General features: G+C 64.6%; 9 protein-coding genes across 9 annotated transcripts; 3 read left to right on the top strand and 6 right to left on the bottom strand.

Moving 5' to 3' along the window:
* Positions 1 to 317: 317 nt before the first annotated feature.
* JCM10292_007374 (acyl-CoA dehydrogenase) lies at positions 318 to 2,417 on the bottom strand (the record flags this gene model as incomplete). Its single annotated transcript, XM_076651648.1, has 13 exons — positions 318 to 355; positions 423 to 445; positions 505 to 529; positions 588 to 625; positions 691 to 893; positions 954 to 1,086; positions 1,145 to 1,239; positions 1,305 to 1,403; positions 1,469 to 1,618; positions 1,697 to 1,903; positions 1,964 to 2,064; positions 2,169 to 2,251; positions 2,344 to 2,417. The coding sequence occupies 13 exons, from the start codon at positions 2,415 to 2,417 to the stop codon at positions 318 to 320; spliced, it is 1,269 nt and encodes a 422-aa protein (XP_076502846.1).
* Positions 2,418 to 2,695: 278 nt separating this feature from the next.
* JCM10292_007373 (DUF1754 domain-containing protein) lies at positions 2,696 to 3,509 on the top strand (the record flags this gene model as incomplete). Its single annotated transcript, XM_076651647.1, has 3 exons — positions 2,696 to 2,772; positions 2,894 to 3,080; positions 3,264 to 3,509. The coding sequence occupies 3 exons, from the start codon at positions 2,696 to 2,698 to the stop codon at positions 3,507 to 3,509; spliced, it is 510 nt and encodes a 169-aa protein (XP_076502845.1).
* A 159-nt stretch (positions 3,510 to 3,668) lies between these two features.
* JCM10292_007372 (isopenicillin N synthase family dioxygenase) lies at positions 3,669 to 5,150 on the bottom strand (the record flags this gene model as incomplete). Its single annotated transcript, XM_076651646.1, has 6 exons — positions 3,669 to 3,936; positions 3,998 to 4,117; positions 4,182 to 4,468; positions 4,590 to 4,802; positions 4,942 to 4,950; positions 5,013 to 5,150. 6 exons carry the CDS (start codon positions 5,148 to 5,150, stop codon positions 3,669 to 3,671), a joined length of 1,035 nt encoding a protein of 344 aa, XP_076502844.1.
* A 230-nt stretch (positions 5,151 to 5,380) lies between these two features.
* Positions 5,381 to 8,362, top strand: JCM10292_007371 (VIT and vWA domain-containing protein; the record flags this gene model as incomplete). Its single annotated transcript, XM_076651645.1, has 4 exons — positions 5,381 to 5,702; positions 5,774 to 6,477; positions 6,543 to 6,686; positions 6,749 to 8,362. The coding sequence occupies 4 exons, from the start codon at positions 5,381 to 5,383 to the stop codon at positions 8,360 to 8,362; spliced, it is 2,784 nt and encodes a 927-aa protein (XP_076502843.1).
* Positions 8,363 to 8,954: 592 nt separating this feature from the next.
* JCM10292_007370 (uncharacterized protein) lies at positions 8,955 to 10,349 on the bottom strand (the record flags this gene model as incomplete). The annotated part of the gene is made up of 3 exons (XM_076651644.1): positions 8,955 to 9,145; positions 9,208 to 9,296; positions 9,376 to 10,349. The coding sequence occupies 3 exons, from the start codon at positions 10,347 to 10,349 to the stop codon at positions 8,955 to 8,957; spliced, it is 1,254 nt and encodes a 417-aa protein (XP_076502842.1).
* Positions 10,350 to 11,199: 850 nt separating this feature from the next.
* Positions 11,200 to 12,520, bottom strand: EMG1 (18S rRNA pseudouridine methyltransferase; the record flags this gene model as incomplete). Its single annotated transcript, XM_076651643.1, has 7 exons — positions 11,200 to 11,238; positions 11,300 to 11,384; positions 11,468 to 11,567; positions 11,639 to 11,681; positions 11,743 to 11,810; positions 11,889 to 12,030; positions 12,098 to 12,520. The coding sequence occupies 7 exons, from the start codon at positions 12,518 to 12,520 to the stop codon at positions 11,200 to 11,202; spliced, it is 900 nt and encodes a 299-aa protein (XP_076502841.1).
* A 281-nt stretch (positions 12,521 to 12,801) lies between these two features.
* On the top strand, positions 12,802 to 14,092 carry JCM10292_007368 (SCO family protein; the record flags this gene model as incomplete). The annotated part of the gene is made up of 6 exons (XM_076651642.1): positions 12,802 to 13,011; positions 13,085 to 13,303; positions 13,372 to 13,444; positions 13,512 to 13,601; positions 13,704 to 13,770; positions 13,879 to 14,092. The coding sequence occupies 6 exons, from the start codon at positions 12,802 to 12,804 to the stop codon at positions 14,090 to 14,092; spliced, it is 873 nt and encodes a 290-aa protein (XP_076502840.1).
* A 217-nt stretch (positions 14,093 to 14,309) lies between these two features.
* CQD1 (Cqd1p) lies at positions 14,310 to 16,928 on the bottom strand (the record flags this gene model as incomplete). The annotated part of the gene is made up of 8 exons (XM_076651641.1): positions 14,310 to 14,328; positions 14,390 to 14,466; positions 14,540 to 15,232; positions 15,289 to 15,294; positions 15,353 to 15,394; positions 15,452 to 15,636; positions 15,697 to 16,234; positions 16,296 to 16,928. 8 exons carry the CDS (start codon positions 16,926 to 16,928, stop codon positions 14,310 to 14,312), a joined length of 2,193 nt encoding a protein of 730 aa, XP_076502839.1.
* Positions 16,929 to 17,205: 277 nt separating this feature from the next.
* JCM10292_007366 (uncharacterized protein) lies at positions 17,206 to 18,342 on the bottom strand (the record flags this gene model as incomplete). The annotated part of the gene is made up of 6 exons (XM_076651640.1): positions 17,206 to 17,421; positions 17,508 to 17,596; positions 17,683 to 17,860; positions 17,941 to 18,009; positions 18,074 to 18,183; positions 18,258 to 18,342. The coding sequence occupies 6 exons, from the start codon at positions 18,340 to 18,342 to the stop codon at positions 17,206 to 17,208; spliced, it is 747 nt and encodes a 248-aa protein (XP_076502838.1).
* Between the last annotated feature and the right edge of the window lie 111 nt (positions 18,343 to 18,453).

Genomic DNA, 18,453 nt, shown 5'->3' with positions numbered 1-18,453 from the left:
GAGCACGAGGTGGCACTCTCAGACGGCTCACAGCAGCGACGGCTTCGAGTGGTGCGGTCAGAGCGGAGTCAACCTCTTTCCCGCCCCTCATCGGGACGTCGATCGCCAAGCTCGGTCCGCTTCTTCTGAACAGGTCCGCAAAGCGCTGCAGCTGTGCTACGTAACGTCTGTGCTGTCTGCTGTCTCTTTCCGGCGGCCGAACGGACGCGATGCGACGTCTTCCCTATTCTCGCTGCGAGGCGAGAATCGCGCTGAGACCTGCTCGGCTGGTCTGGACACGGCAATGCAGTTGAAGATACACGAGATGGCGACTACGCTCAGGCGTTGGTGTTGTACTCCTTCGCGATGAACTTGGCTGCGGCGCGCGACAGTCTCCACGTTAGCACCCCTCTTCCACAACTTGCTCCGAGAGGGACACGCACCGATGGTGAGCGCTTGGATGTTGCTGTGGACGTCGTCGACGTTAGCGAGGCCAGAGCTCTAGCCCTGACTAACGAAACGCACCTCGTGCCCTCGTACAACGCGCCGACTGGCGAAGGGGGACCTCGTCAGTACTCTCAATCGATCCGCACGGTTCGAAGACATACTCTTCGAGTCCCTCCAGTACTTCTCGATTCCCGTCTCGCTGTGATGCACGAGAATGTCAGGTGACAGCCTCGGGACTCGCGGAACGAGCGAGTGCAGACGTACCGCGTGTAGCCCAGCCCGCCCGCCCACTCAATCGCGCTGCCCGACGCCTGCTGTGCGACGAGCGACGACTTCCACTTGGCCATGGCCGCCTGCTTGGTGAAGGCGTGACCCTGCTCCTTGAGGCGCGCGGCGTTGTACGTCAATAGGCGCGCACACTCGATCTCCGTAGCGACGTCGGCAAACTGGTACTGCATCATCTGGAACTGCGCGCATGACGGTGTCTCAGCGTTGCCCTCAGCAAGACCAGCGGAAGATTGGCGTACGTTGCCAACCGGCTGGCCGAACTGCTTGCGCTCGTAGGTGTACGGGACAGCCTTGTCGAAGGCGCCCTGCGCGAGTCCGACCATCTGGGCCGCGATACCAACGCGACCCTCGTTCAGAATCTCGATGGCGTACCTGTGACAGGGGCGATGAGCAAGATCGACGGTGCGCACGGAAGGCACGAGCAACGCACTTGTACCCGAGCCCCTCGTCACCAAGCAGATTCTCAGCAGGCACCTTGACGTCGTCAAAGTTGAGCGTGCAAGTCGAGGAAGCGCGAATACCGAGCTGGCGAGACGCGAGGCGGAGTCAGGGCGGCCTTCGCACATCGACTTCGCGCTGTTATGACGCACCTTCTTCTCCTTCTTGGCAATCTCGACGCCCATCTCTTTCTCGACGACAAAGCACGAGATGCCCTTGTATCCCTTGCTCGGGTCAAGGGTGGCAAAGACCTGCAAAAGAGGCGCCAGTCAGCACAAGCGGTTCAAGGCGGTCTCGAAGCGCAGAGACAGCGCACAAGGAAGACGTCGGCCTCGGCAGAGTTGGTGATCCACATCTTCGAACCGTTGAGCGTGTAGTACGAGCCATCCTCGCTCTTCTTCGCCGTCGTCTTGAGTGCGAACGCATCAGAACCGGACGCGGGCTCCGACAAGCAGAACGATCCGAGCTGCTCGACAGATTTGCTCGACAAAAATCAGCTGCTGCATCTCTGTGCATGTGTATCGAGGCATGAGGTGGAACGCACACGCTCGGTCGAAAGCTGCGGAAGGTACTTGTCCTTGAGGTGCTGGCTGGCGTACTTGCGGAAGACGGTGTTGACGAGCGTGTTGTGCACGTCGCAGCAGACACTGACGGAAGGATCGACCTTGGCGAGCTCCTCGATTACAAGAATCGCCGAGGTGAAGGAAGCGCCAGCGCCACCGTGATCCGGGTCCGTCTCGATGCCCATCAGCTGCATCCGCGCCCCGTCAGTGTATTGCTCGTCTGAGCTGGCAGGGAGCTTATGACGCACGCCCTGCTCAAAGAGACCCTTGATGATGGCCGGGTCCATCTTCTCGTTCTCGTCCATCTCCTCGACGCGAGGGGCGACGACCTCGTCCGCAAACTTCTTAACTGCAAAGGGTGACGAGGTGTCAGTGAACCTCACCCGTGTCAGACGAGCGCGCGTCACGCCGCGGGGCGACGCTGCAGTCGCGCTCGACGGCAACCCGACGTACCGACCTCCTTGAGCATGCGCTCCTCTTCGGTGAGGGTGTAGAGCGAGGTCGGGCTCTCGCCCTCAATGTACGACGAGAAGTGACTGCGTGCTCGTGTGCGTGTCAGCCATGCTCGAGGTGTCTCTGCGCTAGTCGACCTGAGGGGCGTGAAAGCGAAGTGGGGGCCACCACGCACCGAGCGGTCGCGGGCGCCGTGCGGGCGTGGGCAGCGAGAGAGCGGGTGGCGGTCCGTGCAGTGCGTGCGAGCATCTTTGCGGCTGTCTCGTGTGCAGGGAAAGGTGCGAGAGACGAGTGAAGGCAAGCCGTCTTCCCTCGCATGAGGCGCCGTCGGCCGGAGCGGCTCCAAGTCGCCGGATTTGTCCATCGCCTGTCCCTTGCTAGGACACGAGTACCACCGACAAGCTTATGAGTATCTCGAACAGTGCATGAGGCTGCACCTGAGGCGTCCGGGCCCGATGTGAGGTGCCCGCCATCGACTTGGCCGCGGGCGCCGCGTGCGCAGGCGGGCGGGTTGCTCCTCTGTCCGCATGCCCGCGTCGGACTACGCGCACAAGCCAGGCGGGTCGCTAAAGCTCAAGGGTGCAGGAGGAGCAGTAGACCCGACGTGCGTCTCCTTTCTTCGTCTTCGCTGTTCCCTGTCCCTCTTCGAGACGCCTCATCATCCGACCACTCCTCCTCGGCCAATCTTCTTGTCTACGCCGCGTGCTGACTTCTTCAACACACAGCAAGAAGAAGAAGAAGAGCAAGTCGAGTTCGAGCAAGAAGCTGCGCGAAGAGGACGGCGCAGGGGAGAGTGCGGGCAGCGGCAAGGAGCGCAGCGAGAGTCCCGTCGTCGGCAGCAGCGGGGCGGGGCCGGCTGGGTCGCACAAGACGGAGGCTCAAAGGCGCTTCGAGGAGGTTCAGCGCAAGCGCGTGCGTGATGATACTTTCGCTTCCTTCACGTCGGCCTCGTCTCCCCTCGTCGATCCTATTCTTTTTTCGCCCCTCCCCCCCCCCCCTCACGCCTCTCGACTCGATGTATACCTCCTCGTCTGCGTCATGAGGCTGGCGTCGAGCACGTGAAACGGCGCTGACTCGGGTTGACCGCTTCCACAGCTACTCGAGCGCGCAGCCAAATCGGCGGCCAAATCCCACAAGGATCGCGTCGCCGAGTTCAACGAGAAGCTCGAAAACTTATCTGAGCATTACGATATACCCAAGGCAAGTATTCTTTTCCTTTCCTTCCTTTCTCACCCCGCCACTGCACTTCCATTCCTTCTTCTTCGCCCGCCTCTTCTCGGGACTTTGCTCTGCCGCTCCGGACCTAACGCACTCTCTCGCTTGCAGGTTGGTCCTGGCTGAGCTCGACGCGTAGTGAGCGGCTCTGCAAACCGTTTGGTCTGCTTTCAGCCCGACGCAGAGGAAAGTGGGTGTCGCGCCGAAGAGGGAAGCTTCCCACATACACCTCTCCTGAGCGAGCCGGAAGGACATGCCAATAATACGTGTTACACAGTCGCTGCTCTATACCGCTGGCGCAGTAGCCGACTCCGTTGGCGGCGCCTTGACGTACGTCTCGCTCAGTCGCTGCTGGACATAGTCGCCCGCCTTGATCGGCTCGTACGCCGGCGGCCGCTCAGCCGTGACGCACGTCGGGAGCACCTCGACGAGCGCGTCATAGTCGAGGCCGAAGAAGAAGGGGAGCGACATGCGGTCCTGGCCTGTGCGGTTGATCGCGCGGTGGACGGTGCTCTTGAAGAGGCCGTTCGAGATGCGCTGCATCATGTCGCCGCTGGTGACACAATTCGTGAGCTCGAGTGGAAAGGTGTGGAAAGGCATGCAGAACCACGCACAGGTTCAAGACAAACGTGCCCGGCTTTGGCGGCGCCTGGACCCACTCGCCCTGCGAGTTCAGCACCTGCAGCGCCTGAACGTCGCCGTGCTGCAGCAGAAGCGTGATGATCTCGTAGTCGCTGTCAAGAGGAAGGCAGTCAGTATCAGCGGCAGTTGCTCGACGACCGCAGAGAAGCGACACACGTGTGCGCGCCAATGCCAATCTCCCTGAGGTCGACCGGTCCGAACTGCGGCGGGTAGTGCAAGATGCGCATGACGGAACCCGGGTTGCGCGTCTTCTCGTCGAAGTAGTGCTCGTCGAGGCCAAGCGCGAGCGAGAAGATCGGGAGGAGGCGTTTGCCGAGCGCCATGATCTCGTCCCACGCGTGCTGCAGCGTCGGACGGAAGTCGGGGAGATCCTCGGCGGGCGGCCAGAGGTTGCCAGACCCTGCGCCCTCCTTCATCAGCTGCGAGTCGTCGCCCATGTCCCACTGTACAGTCAGAATGCGAGTCAGCGACGAGCCCCAAACTCAGTCAGGTCGGCAGCAGATCGCCTGGTCACCCAGGGTAGGCGACAGCGTTCAGCTCGCGGGACGAGGCGAGAAGACGCACCGCTTCGTGCACGTCGCCGCGGTTCGCCGGGTCGACGTTCTCGCCCTTCAGCCCAGCGTACCCCTTGAAGCTGGTGCCCTTGTGCAGGTCGACGAGCATCTTCTTGTCCATCGGCTGCGCAAAGAACTTCTTGGCCTGGCCGAAGGCATCGTCGATAACCTGCTGAGGGACGCCGTGGTCCGAGATGTAGAAAAAGCCGGACGAGATGCACGCCTGCAGCAAGTTGTTGAGATCGTCAGCACCGCCCTTGTCTATCGCAACGACTCAAAACCCCCGCTGCCCGCCCCTCGTATTGAGCGGAAGGAAGCGGCTGAGAAGGTCGAGCGGATGAGCCGCGGGCAAGAGCGCTCACCTCCTGGATCTGCAAGGAAGCGTGTCAGCGAGGACAAGGGATGCAAACATCGCCACGGTACGCCTACGCACCTCGGCTGCCAGCGCCTTGCGGTCTTCAGCTGATCCGTTGAGCCGGGCGAGCGAGATAACGGGGAGCTCGGTAAACGCAGCCGCCTCCGTCGAAGCCGAGACGAGGCGCTGTCCGAGGCCAGTCGAAAGGACGCTCATCGTGCAAAGGCGTGCAGTTTCGTGCGTCGAGCAGGAGGAGAGCGAATTGGGCGGCGGCGGAAGAAGCGGGTTGAAAGCGGGCCGCCGGGTCTGGAACTTTTGCGCTTCTCCCGTGGCTGCACCGCCACCGAGTCGTCGGCCCCACTTTCTGTGACTCCGTTCGTCGCCCGCTTTCTTCGGGCTTCGCTGCACTCGCCTCTTTCCTTCCTTCTTCCATCCCAGCCATCGCTATGCACGGCCTCATCCACTACGTCGACGGCCAGCCCGCGACGGTCCCGCTCATGCGCGTGGCCGCCAAGGCCACCATCGTTGACCTCTCCGCGCGCGTCCAAGTCACGCAAGAGTACCGCAACGACTCGAGCGAGACGCTAGACTGCTCGTACCAGTTCCCCGTCCCTGCGTGCGGCGCCGTGTGCGCCTTTGCGATGCTCAAAGCGGACGGATCCCGCATCCGTGGGGTCGTGCAGGAGAAGGAGGAAGCGCGGGCGACCTACGACGAGGCGGTCGAGCAGGGCAGGCTTGCGAGCTTGATGGAGCAGGACAGTCCAGACAGTCAGTCGAGACAGTAACGCCTGATCCGAAGGCCGTCCATCTGCTGATCCTCTGTGACTTCGTGCCCACAGCGTTCACGTGCAAGGTCGGCAACATCATGCCACGCGAGACCGTCATCGTCGAATTGACCTATGTGACGGAGCTCACCGAGGGCGAGACGAGCGACTCGTACCGCTTCCACGTTCCCTCGCATGTCGGCTGCCGCTATGGCGACCCGCCCTCCTCGGCACCGGCCGGCGTCGCCGCGAGTGATCAGGGCGCCGCCTTCAGTGTCGACGTCTCGATTGAAGCGGCTGCACCCATTTCAAAGGTCGACTGTACCTCGCACGCCGTCTCGACAGAACTCGGTCCGGATCCTTCGCTGAGCAACGCCGACAACCTTCCCTTCGCCAACTTCGCCCGCGTCAGCTGCAAGACGGCACACTTCCTCAGCAGCGACGTCGTCCTGCAGATCACGTCGGCAGGCGTCGACCGTCCGCGCTGCATCGTCGAGCGGCATCCTGCGCAGGACTCGGCAGCTATCTCGCTCACCGTCGTTCCGCGCTTCTCGCTGCCGGAAGTCACCGGCCAGGAGTTCGTCTTTCTCGTCGACCGGAGCGGCTCGATGGGCGAGTGGGGGTTTGGCTCGACAGGCGCGGGACGGATCACGCTCGCCCGCAAAGCGCTTGTCGTTCTCTTGCGCTCCCTTCCGCACCGCGACACGACGTTCAACATCGTCTCGTTCGGATCGACACACTCTGCACTTTGGGAGAAGGGCAGTCGTGCGTACAACCAGGTGCGCTCCATCTTCCGCATTGATTTCTCGTGAAACTCGGCTCATGTCTGCTTCAACCACTGCAGAGCACGCTCGACGAGGCGACCAAGCATGTCGACAGCATGGAGGCAAACTTTGGCGGAACCGAGATCTGTTCGGCCCTCGACTACGTCTTCAAAGTCCGGGACACGAAGCGGCCCACTTCCGTCTTCGTGCTCACTGACGGTGACGTGCGGCTTTCGTCCGTCTCTTCTCGTCGGAAACTTGGTCTGACAATGTGCATACTGTACAGGCGTGGGAACTCGACGCCGTCCTGAGCAGCGTCAAGGACGCCGTCGCTTCCGCCACGACCGAACAGCCTCTTCGTGTCTTCACGCTCGGCATCGGCAACTCAGCGTCGACGGCAATGGTTGATGGCATCGCTCGGGTCGGCAACGGTACTGCGCAGTACGTCACGGACGGCGACCAAAGCTTCACGGGCAAGACGGCCCGCCTGCTCAAAGCGGCGAGGTCGCCGCAGATCCTCAACGCGCGCCTCGACTTCGGCGAAAGCGCGGACAGGGCGATGAAGCAGGCTTGTCTCGATGACGACTTCGAGGTTGTCGACGCCACCGAGGGCACCGAGAAGCTCGCGCTTGAAGACAAGGCTGACTCGTCAAGCAAGGCGCCGCTCAACCTCTTCGACGAATCGGTCGACCCGCTCGCGCAAGACGTGGGACCCGCTCCTCCGGCTAAGCCGGTCGAGCTCCCCTCTCCGCCGCCTCTCCAGCTCGCGCCGCGCGCGATTCGCGGCCTCTACCCTGGCACGCGCTTGCACGCGTACGGCATCGTCTCTCCCGCTTCCCTGCTCCATGACAAGGTCACATTGCGCGGCGAGCTCGCGTCCGGACAGCAGCTCGCGCTCGAGATCCCGGTGGTCGAGGCTCACTCGGTCGGATCGTCGACCGCCGACAACGCGCCGTTCGTGCACGCCATTGCTGCGCGCAAGCTCATCCAAGACCTCGAGGACGGCGAGCACGATTTCGCTTCGTCGCTCGACAAAAAGGACGACGACCTCGTCTCGCGCACCGTCAAAGCCGCCGTCGTCCGCCTCGGCAAGACGTACTCGCTCGCCTCGTCGCACACGAGCTTCGTCGCCGTCGACGAAGCCGAGGTCGACGCCGCGCGGAAGCAGCGCAAGCGCATCGCGCTGCCCCCGCCGCCCATGCGGGCGCCCGTGCTCTTCGGCGGCGCGCCGCCCGCCCCAGGCGCTTCGCCCTTCATGCGCAGCCGGATGGCCGCGCCCGCCGCCGCAACGTTCTCGACATTCGCGGCCGTGCCTCCCGCTCCTCCTGCGCCGGCACCCGCGGCCGCCTTCGGCGCGCCCATGATGGCCGCGTGCTTTGCCCCTCCGCCTGCGGCTCCGGCGCCATCGGGAGGTGGCGGGCTCTTCGGCTCGCGGGGATCTGCGGCAGGCGGGCTTTTTGGGCATCAGCAGAGCAGCGCTGTCGGCTGGGGTGGCGGTGCGGGGCTCTTTGGCGGACCCGCCGCAGGCGCTGCAGTGGGAGAAGCGGCGGGAACGGCGCCGCCGCCCAAGTCGAAGGACCCGGCGTCGCTCTCGCCCTCGGAGCGCATCGATGCCCTCGCGCGCGAGCAGGACTTCGGCGGCGCGTTCTCGACCGCGGCGCTGCGCTACTGCGGGAGCAAGTGGGCCGGCGGGGTCGCGAGCGTCGAGGTCGCCGGGTTCGAGGGCGCGAGCGAGACGGTCAAGGCGACGCTTGCGGTGCTGGCCTACTTTGAGCAGGAGCTCGGCCAGCACAAGGAGGAATGGGAGGGGCTTGCGGACAAGGCGACGGACTTTGTTGCGGGCGAATTGGGCGTCGAGGTGGACGAGGTGCAGAGGCTTGTTGACGCGCTCAAGGGCTAATGGAATTCGCGTGATGCTCTGATTGTCTAGCGTGGCATGCGTTTCAGTCTGTGCGCCTTCGTCCGTACTCACCGTGGGAGAAACGGAGAAAGCGTCTCCTGCTCGACCTTCCCAAGTGACCGAACCTTCACCTCTCAGGCAACGGAATTCGTACGAAGAGAGCTTGCACTCGAGCTCGGTGAACAGACTAATGCGGCCCCCACGGTACGCGCGGTGCCGCAAAATCGGACGGCCGAGGCGCAAGCGACCAGCGCTCATGCCCTCGACCGCCGAGTTGGCGGACCTCGCGCACGGGAGGGCAGAAGGAACAATGGGAGGTATGTATCGTGTGAGAGACGGGGTACAAGGTGAAGGGCTGGCGCAGCGCGCGGGCGACTTGAACGGCACTGTAGGAAGGGCGACAGAAACGAGTGTGGGAGTGTCCGTTCAGAGGCGAGAGAGAGAGTGGTGGCAGATCGGAGGCGAGCTGCGCGCGCATGCGGCGGCAGGCGAGTGGGAACAAAAGGCTATGCGACAAGTGAAGGAGTCCTTGGGGAATCGAGGCAGGCGAAAGACGAAGGGAAGCGAGACGCGACGGCGGAATTCCGAATACTCAGTACCGCATGCTCTGCTGCACGCGAGCCTGAGCGCCGTAGTCGTAGATCGGCGCAGGCGAGGCGATGCGCGCCGTGCTCGGCATGCGGTCGAGGCTGGGCGAGTTCGGGAGGGGCATGCCGCCGTGCGAGAACGAGCCGGCGCGGTGCAGGTCCGGGTAGGCGTAGGCTTGCTCGCCCGGGTAGCCGGCTATGTGGGCGCAGAGTTAGTCATCCGTCTGCGCCCGAGTGCGAGAGAAACAGGAGACGCACGCTGAGGTACGCCGTGAGCGGGCGCGCCAAAGTACGATTGTTGGACGTAGCCCGGACCGGCATACGGGATACTGGGCATGGGGTGCATCCTGGTAGGAGCGACAAACAGTCAGTCAGGACCATTGGGGAGCATCAGAAAAAGGGGGACCGAAGGCCTGCGCGACTTACGACTCGCTCATGACCGCGCCGCCGTAGCCGCCGTGCATGCTCGTCTTTCCGCTGTCGCTCCTCGCAAGGCTCGGCGCATACGCGCCCCTCGCCGCCGCACCCGCGCCGCCGCTCATCCCGCTCCCATTGCGCGCATGCGCGAGGAACGCATCGCCGTCGCCGTCGTCGTGCCGCGCGCCGTGGTTCCACTCGGGCGTGTAGTCGATCGGCTCGAGGCGGTCCTCGAACTTGCGCGAGGGCGAGAACTTGGTCTTGCGCACGATGGTCCAGATGATGCCCGCGGCGGCGACGCACGACGCGACGACAATGATGGGGATGAGGACCTTCTTCGAGATGCCCCCGCCGCCGCTGTCGCTGCCGTCGTCCTTCTTGTCGCTCGCGGCCGACGCAGACGACGACGGGGCAGACGACGAGCCCGTCGAGCTCGCGCCGCTCGTGCTCGTCTCGGTGAGCGTCTGCGTCGCCGCGCTGGCGCTCGAGCGGCGCGTCGCGCTCGACGACTCGGACGCCGAGCTCGTCGCCGCGTCACTCGAAGAAGCCGACGACGAGTCCGCGGGCGCGGCCGACGCAGCCGACGACTGCGCGGCCGGCGAAGTGGACGAAGAGCTGTCCCGCGGCGCCGCGCTCGTCGGCTGCGCTGCGGCACTCGTCGTCTGAGCCGCGGCGGAATTCGTTGTCTGCGCAGCGGCAGCGGCACTCGTCTCGTCGGCGCCCGCGGCGGCGGCGCTCGAATCGCCGGCGGCAGGCGCGCTCGTCGCGGCGTCTGCGCCGTCGGTCGACGAGTCGCTCGCGCCCTCGCCGCCGCCGAGGAGACCGTCGAGGAGGCCCGTGCCGAGCTGGCGCTTCGAGGCGACGACGCGCTTGACCATGCCGCCGTGGCTGAGGCTGTGCGCGGTGGGCGAGCGGGCCGAGTGCGCCGAGGCGAGGGCGACGGTGCTGCCCGCGAGGGCGAGGAGGACTGCGGTGGCCTTCATCGTGTCTGTATCGCTGTGTCTAGCGGGTGCTCGACTGTGCAGGCGACGAGGCGGGAGGCGAGCGCGGACGGAGGCAGTTGGGTGAATGAGAAGGTGCGAGCGAGCGAGCGTGAGGGGCGACGCGGTGGTCGGGCGGGTGTGCAATTTTGTGCGAGTGCGAGGAAGACGCGTGGCTCAGTCTGCGTCCTGCGCGGATCTGAGAGTGCGAGCGACGAGAAGTCGAGGCGACAAGGGACAACGGGCAAGGTCGCTGCGGGAGGCGCGTGCGCAGGCGAGTCGCGCGGGAGGGAGGGAGCAAACGAGTGACGGGATTCCCTGGAGAGCAGACTCGTGCGCGTCGAGCTCTGCAAGACCAACGCAGGTAAGCGGGAACGAAGGCAAGCCTCTGGCGCGTTCTTCGTCGTGCAGGCACGCGTCTCGACGACCGCCATTCACCTCGCGCTAGCACGCTGCGGCCAGATTCCAGACAGTCCCTCTCTCGTCGACGTGATCACACGCGCACAGAACGGCAAAACAGTGATCTTACAGCCGCGCCGTTGAGGCGGGCAGGCGGGTGCCAGCAGGCGAGGGGGTATGGATATAACAACCGGGTTGAACTAGACGGACAGAGAGGGTGAGGCACGAGAACTGATGGGGAAGGGCAAAAGGCGAGGCCGCATCGCGAGGAGGATGCGACGGAGGGGGACGTGGATGCACGTGGAGAAACCGGGAAACCGACGACGAAAAGAGGGCGTGATCCGAGAGCCGTGAGCTAGGTGTTGTATGCTGGTGCGATGAGGTGATGGATGCGAGAGTCGGAGGAACAGTACAAGAGTCGGGAGGAGGGGAAGGCGAGCGTGTGAAGGGCGGTTTACAGCACGCCGAAGAGGTCCTCCGTCGCGCAGCAGAACTGCGGTAACGTAGAGCGTGAGCGACGGATACGGCTTTGAGTATAAGACCGAGAGCCTCACCTTGCCGCAGGCGACACTCGCACTGAGCGAGTACTCCGAGATGGCAATCTTCTCGTCGACGAGGTGGTCGGCAAAGTTGTCGGGACTGTGCAGTAGTCAAGCAACTCAATCAGCACCCAAGCCGCAACGAGGGCAGCTAGTGTAGAGAGGCGGGCAAGGCAAACGCACCCGTGAGCCATGGCGCCGACAAAGACGCAGATCGAGTGCGTGTCGGGGATCGTCGGGAGATAATCCCGCAGGCGGACGGGCTTGGCGTCGAACGAGAGGGCTGCAGGAGTGGTCATCAGTCATTGCTCGGGGAGAACAAGCGAGCGAGCCTGTAAGAGAAGAGAGACGTACTGATCTTGTGGCATTGCGAAGGGAGGTGGTCGGTGATGGGGTTCTGCGGGAATGAGGTGGTCAGTTCTCTCGGTTCTTCGAGGAGAGAAGCACTGAAGACACACCTTGATGACCTTGAGGAGCTTCTCAGACCCGTTGATCGAGCGGATGGAGAGGCGGTGCAGGAGCTGGACTGTTGGAATGGGACCACGTGAGGAGCGAGTCAGTCACTCAGTCCGCGCGCGACTCGCACGCGCATCTTGTCACGCACCCATGAGGCCGCCGAAGCGCTTGAAGGTACGCGGGATGCGGACGGCGGGGTTGACCTCGATCAGGACGCCCTTTGCCGTGTGGATGTAGACCTGGAGACGGCCGGCCTTGTTGAGCGGCGAGTCGAGGAGGGTGAGGAGGCACTACGGGAGGATGCGGAGAGTCAGTACGGGCGAGTGTCGGGCTGGGAAAAAGCGACGGCAGGCGCACCTGGTGGGTGATGTCTGGCCTGGCGTGCGCAATGTCGCGGCCCATCTTTGCGAGGACGCCCTGGTGGTCGTCGCAGTTGAGGAGCGAGTACTTCTCGTCGCCCTTGCCGCCGCGGGCACCGGGCGGGGCCGGGTGCTTGTACGTCTCGAGGCAGGCCTGCTCGAGGACGACGATCAAGCGGCGGGTCGAGTCCTTGTCGGCGTTGGTCTTTGGGGCCTTGGGGGCGGCGGGGACCATGGTCGGGTTGAGCGGGGGGCTGCCCGGGGCGGGGCGCTTGCGGGACTGCTTTGGCGGGGGCTTTGCGATGGGGATGGCCTTGCTGGCCGAGGGGACGAACGAGGGCGCCGAGACCGAGAGGGTCGAGGGCTTCTTGCTGGCGTCCTGTGCGGCAGGAGGGGCCGGCGCGGGTGCTTGGTCGGCCATGGCTTGGACGGGCGCGAGGGCGAGGGGACGACGCGAGGTCGAGCTGAGCTGGGTGAGGAGGAGCGGGGCGGGGAGGGGTGCGCGAGGGGTGCGGGTCGAGTGCGGCGGTGCTGTTGAGGGTCTGCGGGTGACTGAGTGCGCTGGTCTGCGCTGCCCTCGCGAGTGCTCGGCTGGGCGGGGACAGAGCCGCGAGCGAGTCGCACGCTGCACCGCCCTTGGAGCGACAGACGGTCCCGCCGACTCGACAGCGACGGTTCCCTGAGACTGCACACACTGCCGAGATGCTCGCACGGAATACTGCCGCACGGCTACTGCGCACCGCCGCTCCTCCCCGCGCTTCCCTTCCCCTCCCCCTCCCGCTCGCTCTCCCATCCGCCGCCGCTCCCCTCGCTCGACGATCCTACACGACTGCGCCCCACGAGCACTCGCCTGCAGACGCAAACCCGACCCAGTCCTCGTCCGCCCAGACCCAGAACCGCTCGCAGGCAGGCGTGCGTCTCTCCACCTCTGCCCCCTCCTCGGCACCTTCTCACCTCGACATCGCTCACCTCCCCTTGCACGCAGCCCTTCACCCTCAAGGCCGGCGCGCTCTTCCTCGTCACCGGCGTCGGCCTCTACTTCTACTTCGAGTCGGAGAAGCAAAAGCTGCAGGAGCGCAAGCGCCAGGAGACGGCTGCCGCTCGCGTCGGGCGGCCAAAGATCGGTGGCCCCTTCCAGCTCACCGACCAGAACGGCAACACTTTCAGCGACAAGGACTTGCTCGGCAAGTGGAGCATGGTCTACGTGTGTTTCCTCACTCACTCGCCGCGATCCGCTTCCAGCGGCTGACCTTCCGCCGGTCTGTCGTACAGTTCGGCTTCACCAACTGCCCCGACATCTGCCCCGAAGAGCTCGACAAGATGACGACCGTGGTCGAGTCCATCTGCACGTTCCCTCCCCAGGCTCACGCACCGTTGAAGAGCATCGCCTGACTCTTGCGCGCCCTTAACAGCCAAGTCGCACAAGACCGACATCCTCCCCGTCTTCATCACCTGCGACCCGGCACGCGACGACGTCAAGGCTGTCAAGACCTACGTCAAAGGTACGTGCATGCGCTCCAGTCGCTCGACGCGAGGTCGCTCGACCTTCCCAACTCTCGCGCCGGGCACTCGAGACCCCTTTGACTGACTGTGCGCTCGTGCAGACTTCCACCCGTCTCTGGTCGGCCTGACAGGCCCGTACGACGACATCAAGAAGACGTGCAAAGCCTAGTGCGTCTCTCGCTCGGTCTCCTGCACTCCTGTCCTCCCTGCGCCGCAAGCGAGTGCTGTGCCGAAAACGTGAGAAGACTAACACACGTCGAGCTCGCCTCCCTCCAGCCGCGTCTACTTCTCGACGCCGCCCAACGCCAAGCCGACCGACGACTACCTCGTCGACCACTCCATCTTTTTCTACCTCATGGACCCGCGCGGAAAGTTTGTCGACGCGTTCGGCCGCTCGATGGGCGCGCCCGACGTCGTCTCCAAGGTCGGCGCGTACCTCGACGAGTGGCGCGAGGGCGGCGAGAGGGGGAGCTGGAGCGAGGGGCAGTGAAGAAGAGGCTGAGGGGGCATGTGACAGACACTGGTTAACGCGGTCGCACCACTCTTTCCGCTCTCGCGACGGCTCCGAATGGAAATCAAGAGAAAGAGCTCGAGGATGTAAAAGCGATCGTCTAGGTATTGCGATACAGCACGACAGAAGAGACTAGGGACAACAGCGGCAGCAACACGAAGTACTGAGTAACGGGGGGCGGAGAGGGGAGTTGGGCTCAGACATTGGGCATGAGGCTGCGCGCGAGGGAAGCATCAGGGCGTGAAGAATGGCAGAAGCGAAGTGGAAGAGGCTCACTAGTCGTAGCGGAGGAAGTCGTCCACCTCGGACGCGGCGATGGACGCGAGCTGCCTCGCCTCGATCCACACCCAGATCTGCGTGGCGAAGCGGGTGCGAACCAACGCTGTCAGTCTCAGTGCCGAAGAAAGAGGCACAGACGCGACGCACCTTGGCCATGCTCGCGAGACTCTGGACGTCGAGCCGCCCGGCCTGGCTCATGACCTGGTCCGTCCCGACCTGCTTGCCGAGCTGGCGCAGGATCGGCAGCGCGCTCTTGAAGAGGTCCATCTCGGGGTCGAGCTGGCGCCCGATGCCCTCGAGGAGGAGGATCGAGATGACCGTGTTGACAAAGTCGGCCTCCATCTTTACGTGGTGCTCTCGCACGTTGGTCAGGACCTGGCTCAGGACGTCCGAGATCTTGATCTTGGCGAGCGAGAACGTCTGGCTCTTGACGCTCAGGACGAGCTTTTGCATCTTGAGCGCAAACGTCTCGTCGTCGAGCACGAGCTCGGGCGCGCGGCACCGCTCGACCATGAGCTGTCCGGCGCGGTACCCGTCAAAGCTCGCGACGGCCGTGAACAGGTCGATAAAGTTGCGCCGGTTGACATCGTTGAGGCGCGTGACGAGACCCGTGTCGATAAAGACAATCTCGGGCTGGTAGCCCGCGCGGTCGAGGCGGTCGAGCTCGGCCAGCCACGCCTCCTTGTCGTGCTTGAGCGAGCGGAGGCGATGCACAATCTCGAGACCGTGCACGTTGTCGCCAGCGTCGGCCGCGTCCGGCTGCGGCTGGTCGCGCCACGTTGCCCACAGCGAAGAGAGCACGCTGCGCGTCGACGGTGCGAAGAACTTGATCATGATGTTCTGCAGGTGCGAGAGTAAGCGATGTACCATCGAATCGGGCAGCGCATTGAGCTTACGCCGGGCTGCAAATCAATTCCGGTCAGCATTGATGCGACGATGAGTCTCGACAGCGGAACGCACATGCAGGTCAGAGTGCACAAAGTTGTCGATCAGAAGCATATTCTGCGCGTAGCGAGCACGTCAGTCTCGCATGACGGGGCGCAAAGATCCTCTACGCACGAGGAAAGCGTCGAGTCCGAGGTTGGCGATGCGGTGGTCGTATGCGCCTCCGCCGTTCTTGAGGAACAGCTCGAGCGGTACGGCGTCTTCGAATTCCTCGACGAGAACGCGCGGCGCCGTGTACTGCTTTAGCGCGCGAGGGAAAGAGACGGTCGGGCGGTGCATAAAGTACTTCTCGAACGTGACTGTCAAGAGATTTGGATCAGCGCGGCCTTCCCTGCTTTCCGTCCGGGAACCGAGCGCACCAAGGTTGTTGGCCTCGATGCGGAGGTCGACCTGGCTCATCATCATCTCGCCAAAGACCTGCACCTCCTCCGGGAAGCTGAGCCACTCCATGCCGGGGAGCGCGTTGAGCGCCTTGGCAAAGAACATCATGATCTTGAGGTCGCGCCGGATCATCTTTTCGACGCCCGGGTGCAGCACCTTGATGGCGACCGTCGCGCCGGGCACGCGCGGCGGGCGCTTGTCGTCGGTCGTCGGCACTACCGCGCGCGACAGCCGCGCGGTCGGCGCCGGGTCGTCGACGTGCTTGAGCGCGAGATAGTCCTCGGGGAGGAGCGCCGGGTTGAGCACGGCCTTGTACACCTGGGCGATGGCGCCGATCCCAAGCGGCTTTTCGACAAAGTCGCTGAAGATTTGCGAGAACGGGAGCCCAAACGCGCGCTCGATCACGCGCTTCGTGTATCGGAAGGAGTGGCCGCCGCCGGACGAGTGCAGGCGGCCGAAGAGGGCGCACAGCTCGGCGGGAAAGAGGTCGGTCCGCGAGCCAGCCCATTGTGCGAGCTGGGTTCACAAAGCGAGGTCAGCAGTCTGCGCGACGACGAGGTGAGGAGCCCCGGCTCACCTTGATGAAGGTGGGACCGGCCATCTCCATCTGGTGCACGAGGAGGCGGTACCACCACCTCGTCGTCGTGCGTTCCCTCGTCCTCCTCTCGCGGCCCCTTCTCCGGGCGTGCGAGTCGTCGACGAGCTCGAGGGCGAGCACGGGGGCCGAGAGCAGGACGGGGAGGAAGATGAGGGCGAGCTGGAGGAAGCGCACGCTCGTCGAGAGCGGCTCGACGACATAGTCGCGCAGGAAGCGGCGCACGGCGCGCACGATCCCGCGCTTGTCGGCCGGATCGACGTTGCGCGCATTGACGGCGATGAGGAACTCGTCGGCCTCGGGCTTCTCGACGTTGTCGAGGATCGTCTTGAGCGAGTGTTTGGGCTCGTCGGGCGGATGCGCAGAGTCGAGGAGGAGCGCCGAGGACCCGCCGACGCCGAACAGGAACGGGATCAGGGCAAAGCGGCAGTGCGAGTGGTATTGCTGGCCTTGTCCATGCCTTCGCGGCCCTCCACGCGGAGCTGGTGGAGGGCGAGGCGGTGCGGATCTCGGCAGGTGAAGCGTGCGACTCGGAGGCACCCGCACGCGCGGCGCCGGCGAGCGTGCCAGCAGCGGCGGAGGCTTGAGCGCCTTTGCTAGCCGCACTTGCAGCATCGTCTCGGAGCTGCGCGGGTCTGTCGAGAAGAGCGAGCGCCGGAATGACGCGCGCTCATCGCCGTCGCGGCCGCGCGCGCCTCAAGTCGGGGCAAGTTCCGCGTGAAGGCTTCGCTCACAGCACTCTCAACCTGTGATGCCACTCACGAGTAGCGTGTACCTAAATAGTGCAACGGGTAGCAGACACGACCAGGGAACCGCCGAGCGGGACAAACGACAGGAGACATAGCGAAGCGGAAGGGGATGGACAAGACACAGAAGGGGCCTTCCTCCCTCTCTACCACTGCACCCTAAATCGCTGCTTCCCCTCGACGCTGACCTCCTCACCCGCGTACCCCGCGAGTGCCGCCGAGCCAAGCAAGCCCGAGTCTCCGGGCTGGCGCGGGACGGGCCAGTCTGCGTGCACGGCCTTTTCCGAGCGCATCTTGGCGCCCGACGCGCGGTACAGGTCGAGCGGGACCCAGCCGATGTAGGCGACGTCGCCGAAGCCGTCCTGTGCAGTACGAGGCGGAGCAGGGCAGGGAGGACAGGTCAGTCGACGAGGGGAGGAAGAAGGGGGAATCGAGGGAGACGACGCACGAAAGCGTAGACCTTTTCGATGCGGAGACGGGCCCAGAAGGCGGCGTGCGGGCCGTGCGGGCCTGCCCAACCGCGCGCATCCGGGTGCGCTGCGCGAGGGAACGCGCGGGAGCAGGGATCAGTCGAGTGCTCCGGTTCTTTCGCAGAGGACGACGAGGAGAGAGGGTCGACGCACCTTCGAGGTACGCAGCCTTGCACTTGGCAATCTCGTCGTCACCCTCGACGCGCTCGATCGTGCCGTACAGAGCGACGCGCATGCGACCGGCGGCGAGGTTGCCATCGCCAAACCCGTACAGGTCGTTGATCGTGATGGTCAGGTTGGGCTTGTTGGGCGGGAGCGCGTTGCGGTAGATCTGTAGAAGCTGATGGTCAGTACAAGGAACGCCGAGAGGGTCGTGACGCGAGTCGCGAGGGGACGAGCGAGGAGACGGACCGCTGCGATGGGCATGGCGAGGAGGAGGAGGTCGCCGTTCGAGTCGGGGTAGTGCGCATAGTACTCTTGCTGCAGTATCGGACGGCGTCAGCTCTGCGCACACCGAGCCAGAGCTGTGCGAGTGCGAGCTCACGAGTCCGAAGGGAAGGCCGGGCACGGGGACGGGGGCGTCGTCGGGGAAGACGCTCATGAGGGTGCCCGTGTTGTAAGCGCGGTAGGCGATGAGTTCGCGGACATGGACGGCTGCAGGGACCGGGGCAGGGCTGTGTGAGTTGTCGATTGCCACTGTGCGAGATGAGCGAGGAGAAGAGGCGGACCAGCCTCGTCGAGCGTCTCGCGGGCGACGGCTGCCGCGGGGGCGAGTGCGGCGAGGGCGAGAGAGCACAGAGCAGACCAGCGCATCGTTCTCACTTGGCCGGGGGAGACGAGGCACACGGCGGCGGGAAGAAGCCGGAGCGATCCACTAAGTTGCCGGGGCAAGGGCGCGCCCTTTCCTCCGCTTGCAACGCTCAA

The sequence above is a fragment of the Rhodotorula paludigena genome (genome assembly GCF_050403205.1).
Source record: "Rhodotorula paludigena JCM10292 DNA, Rt_paludigena_JCM10292v1_ctg54, whole genome shotgun sequence".
In the NCBI taxonomy this organism is placed as follows: domain Eukaryota; kingdom Fungi; phylum Basidiomycota; class Microbotryomycetes; order Sporidiobolales; family Sporidiobolaceae; genus Rhodotorula; species Rhodotorula paludigena.
The sequence above is the reverse complement of the archived record's forward strand: the minus strand, read 5'-3'. Positions and strand labels throughout refer to the sequence as shown.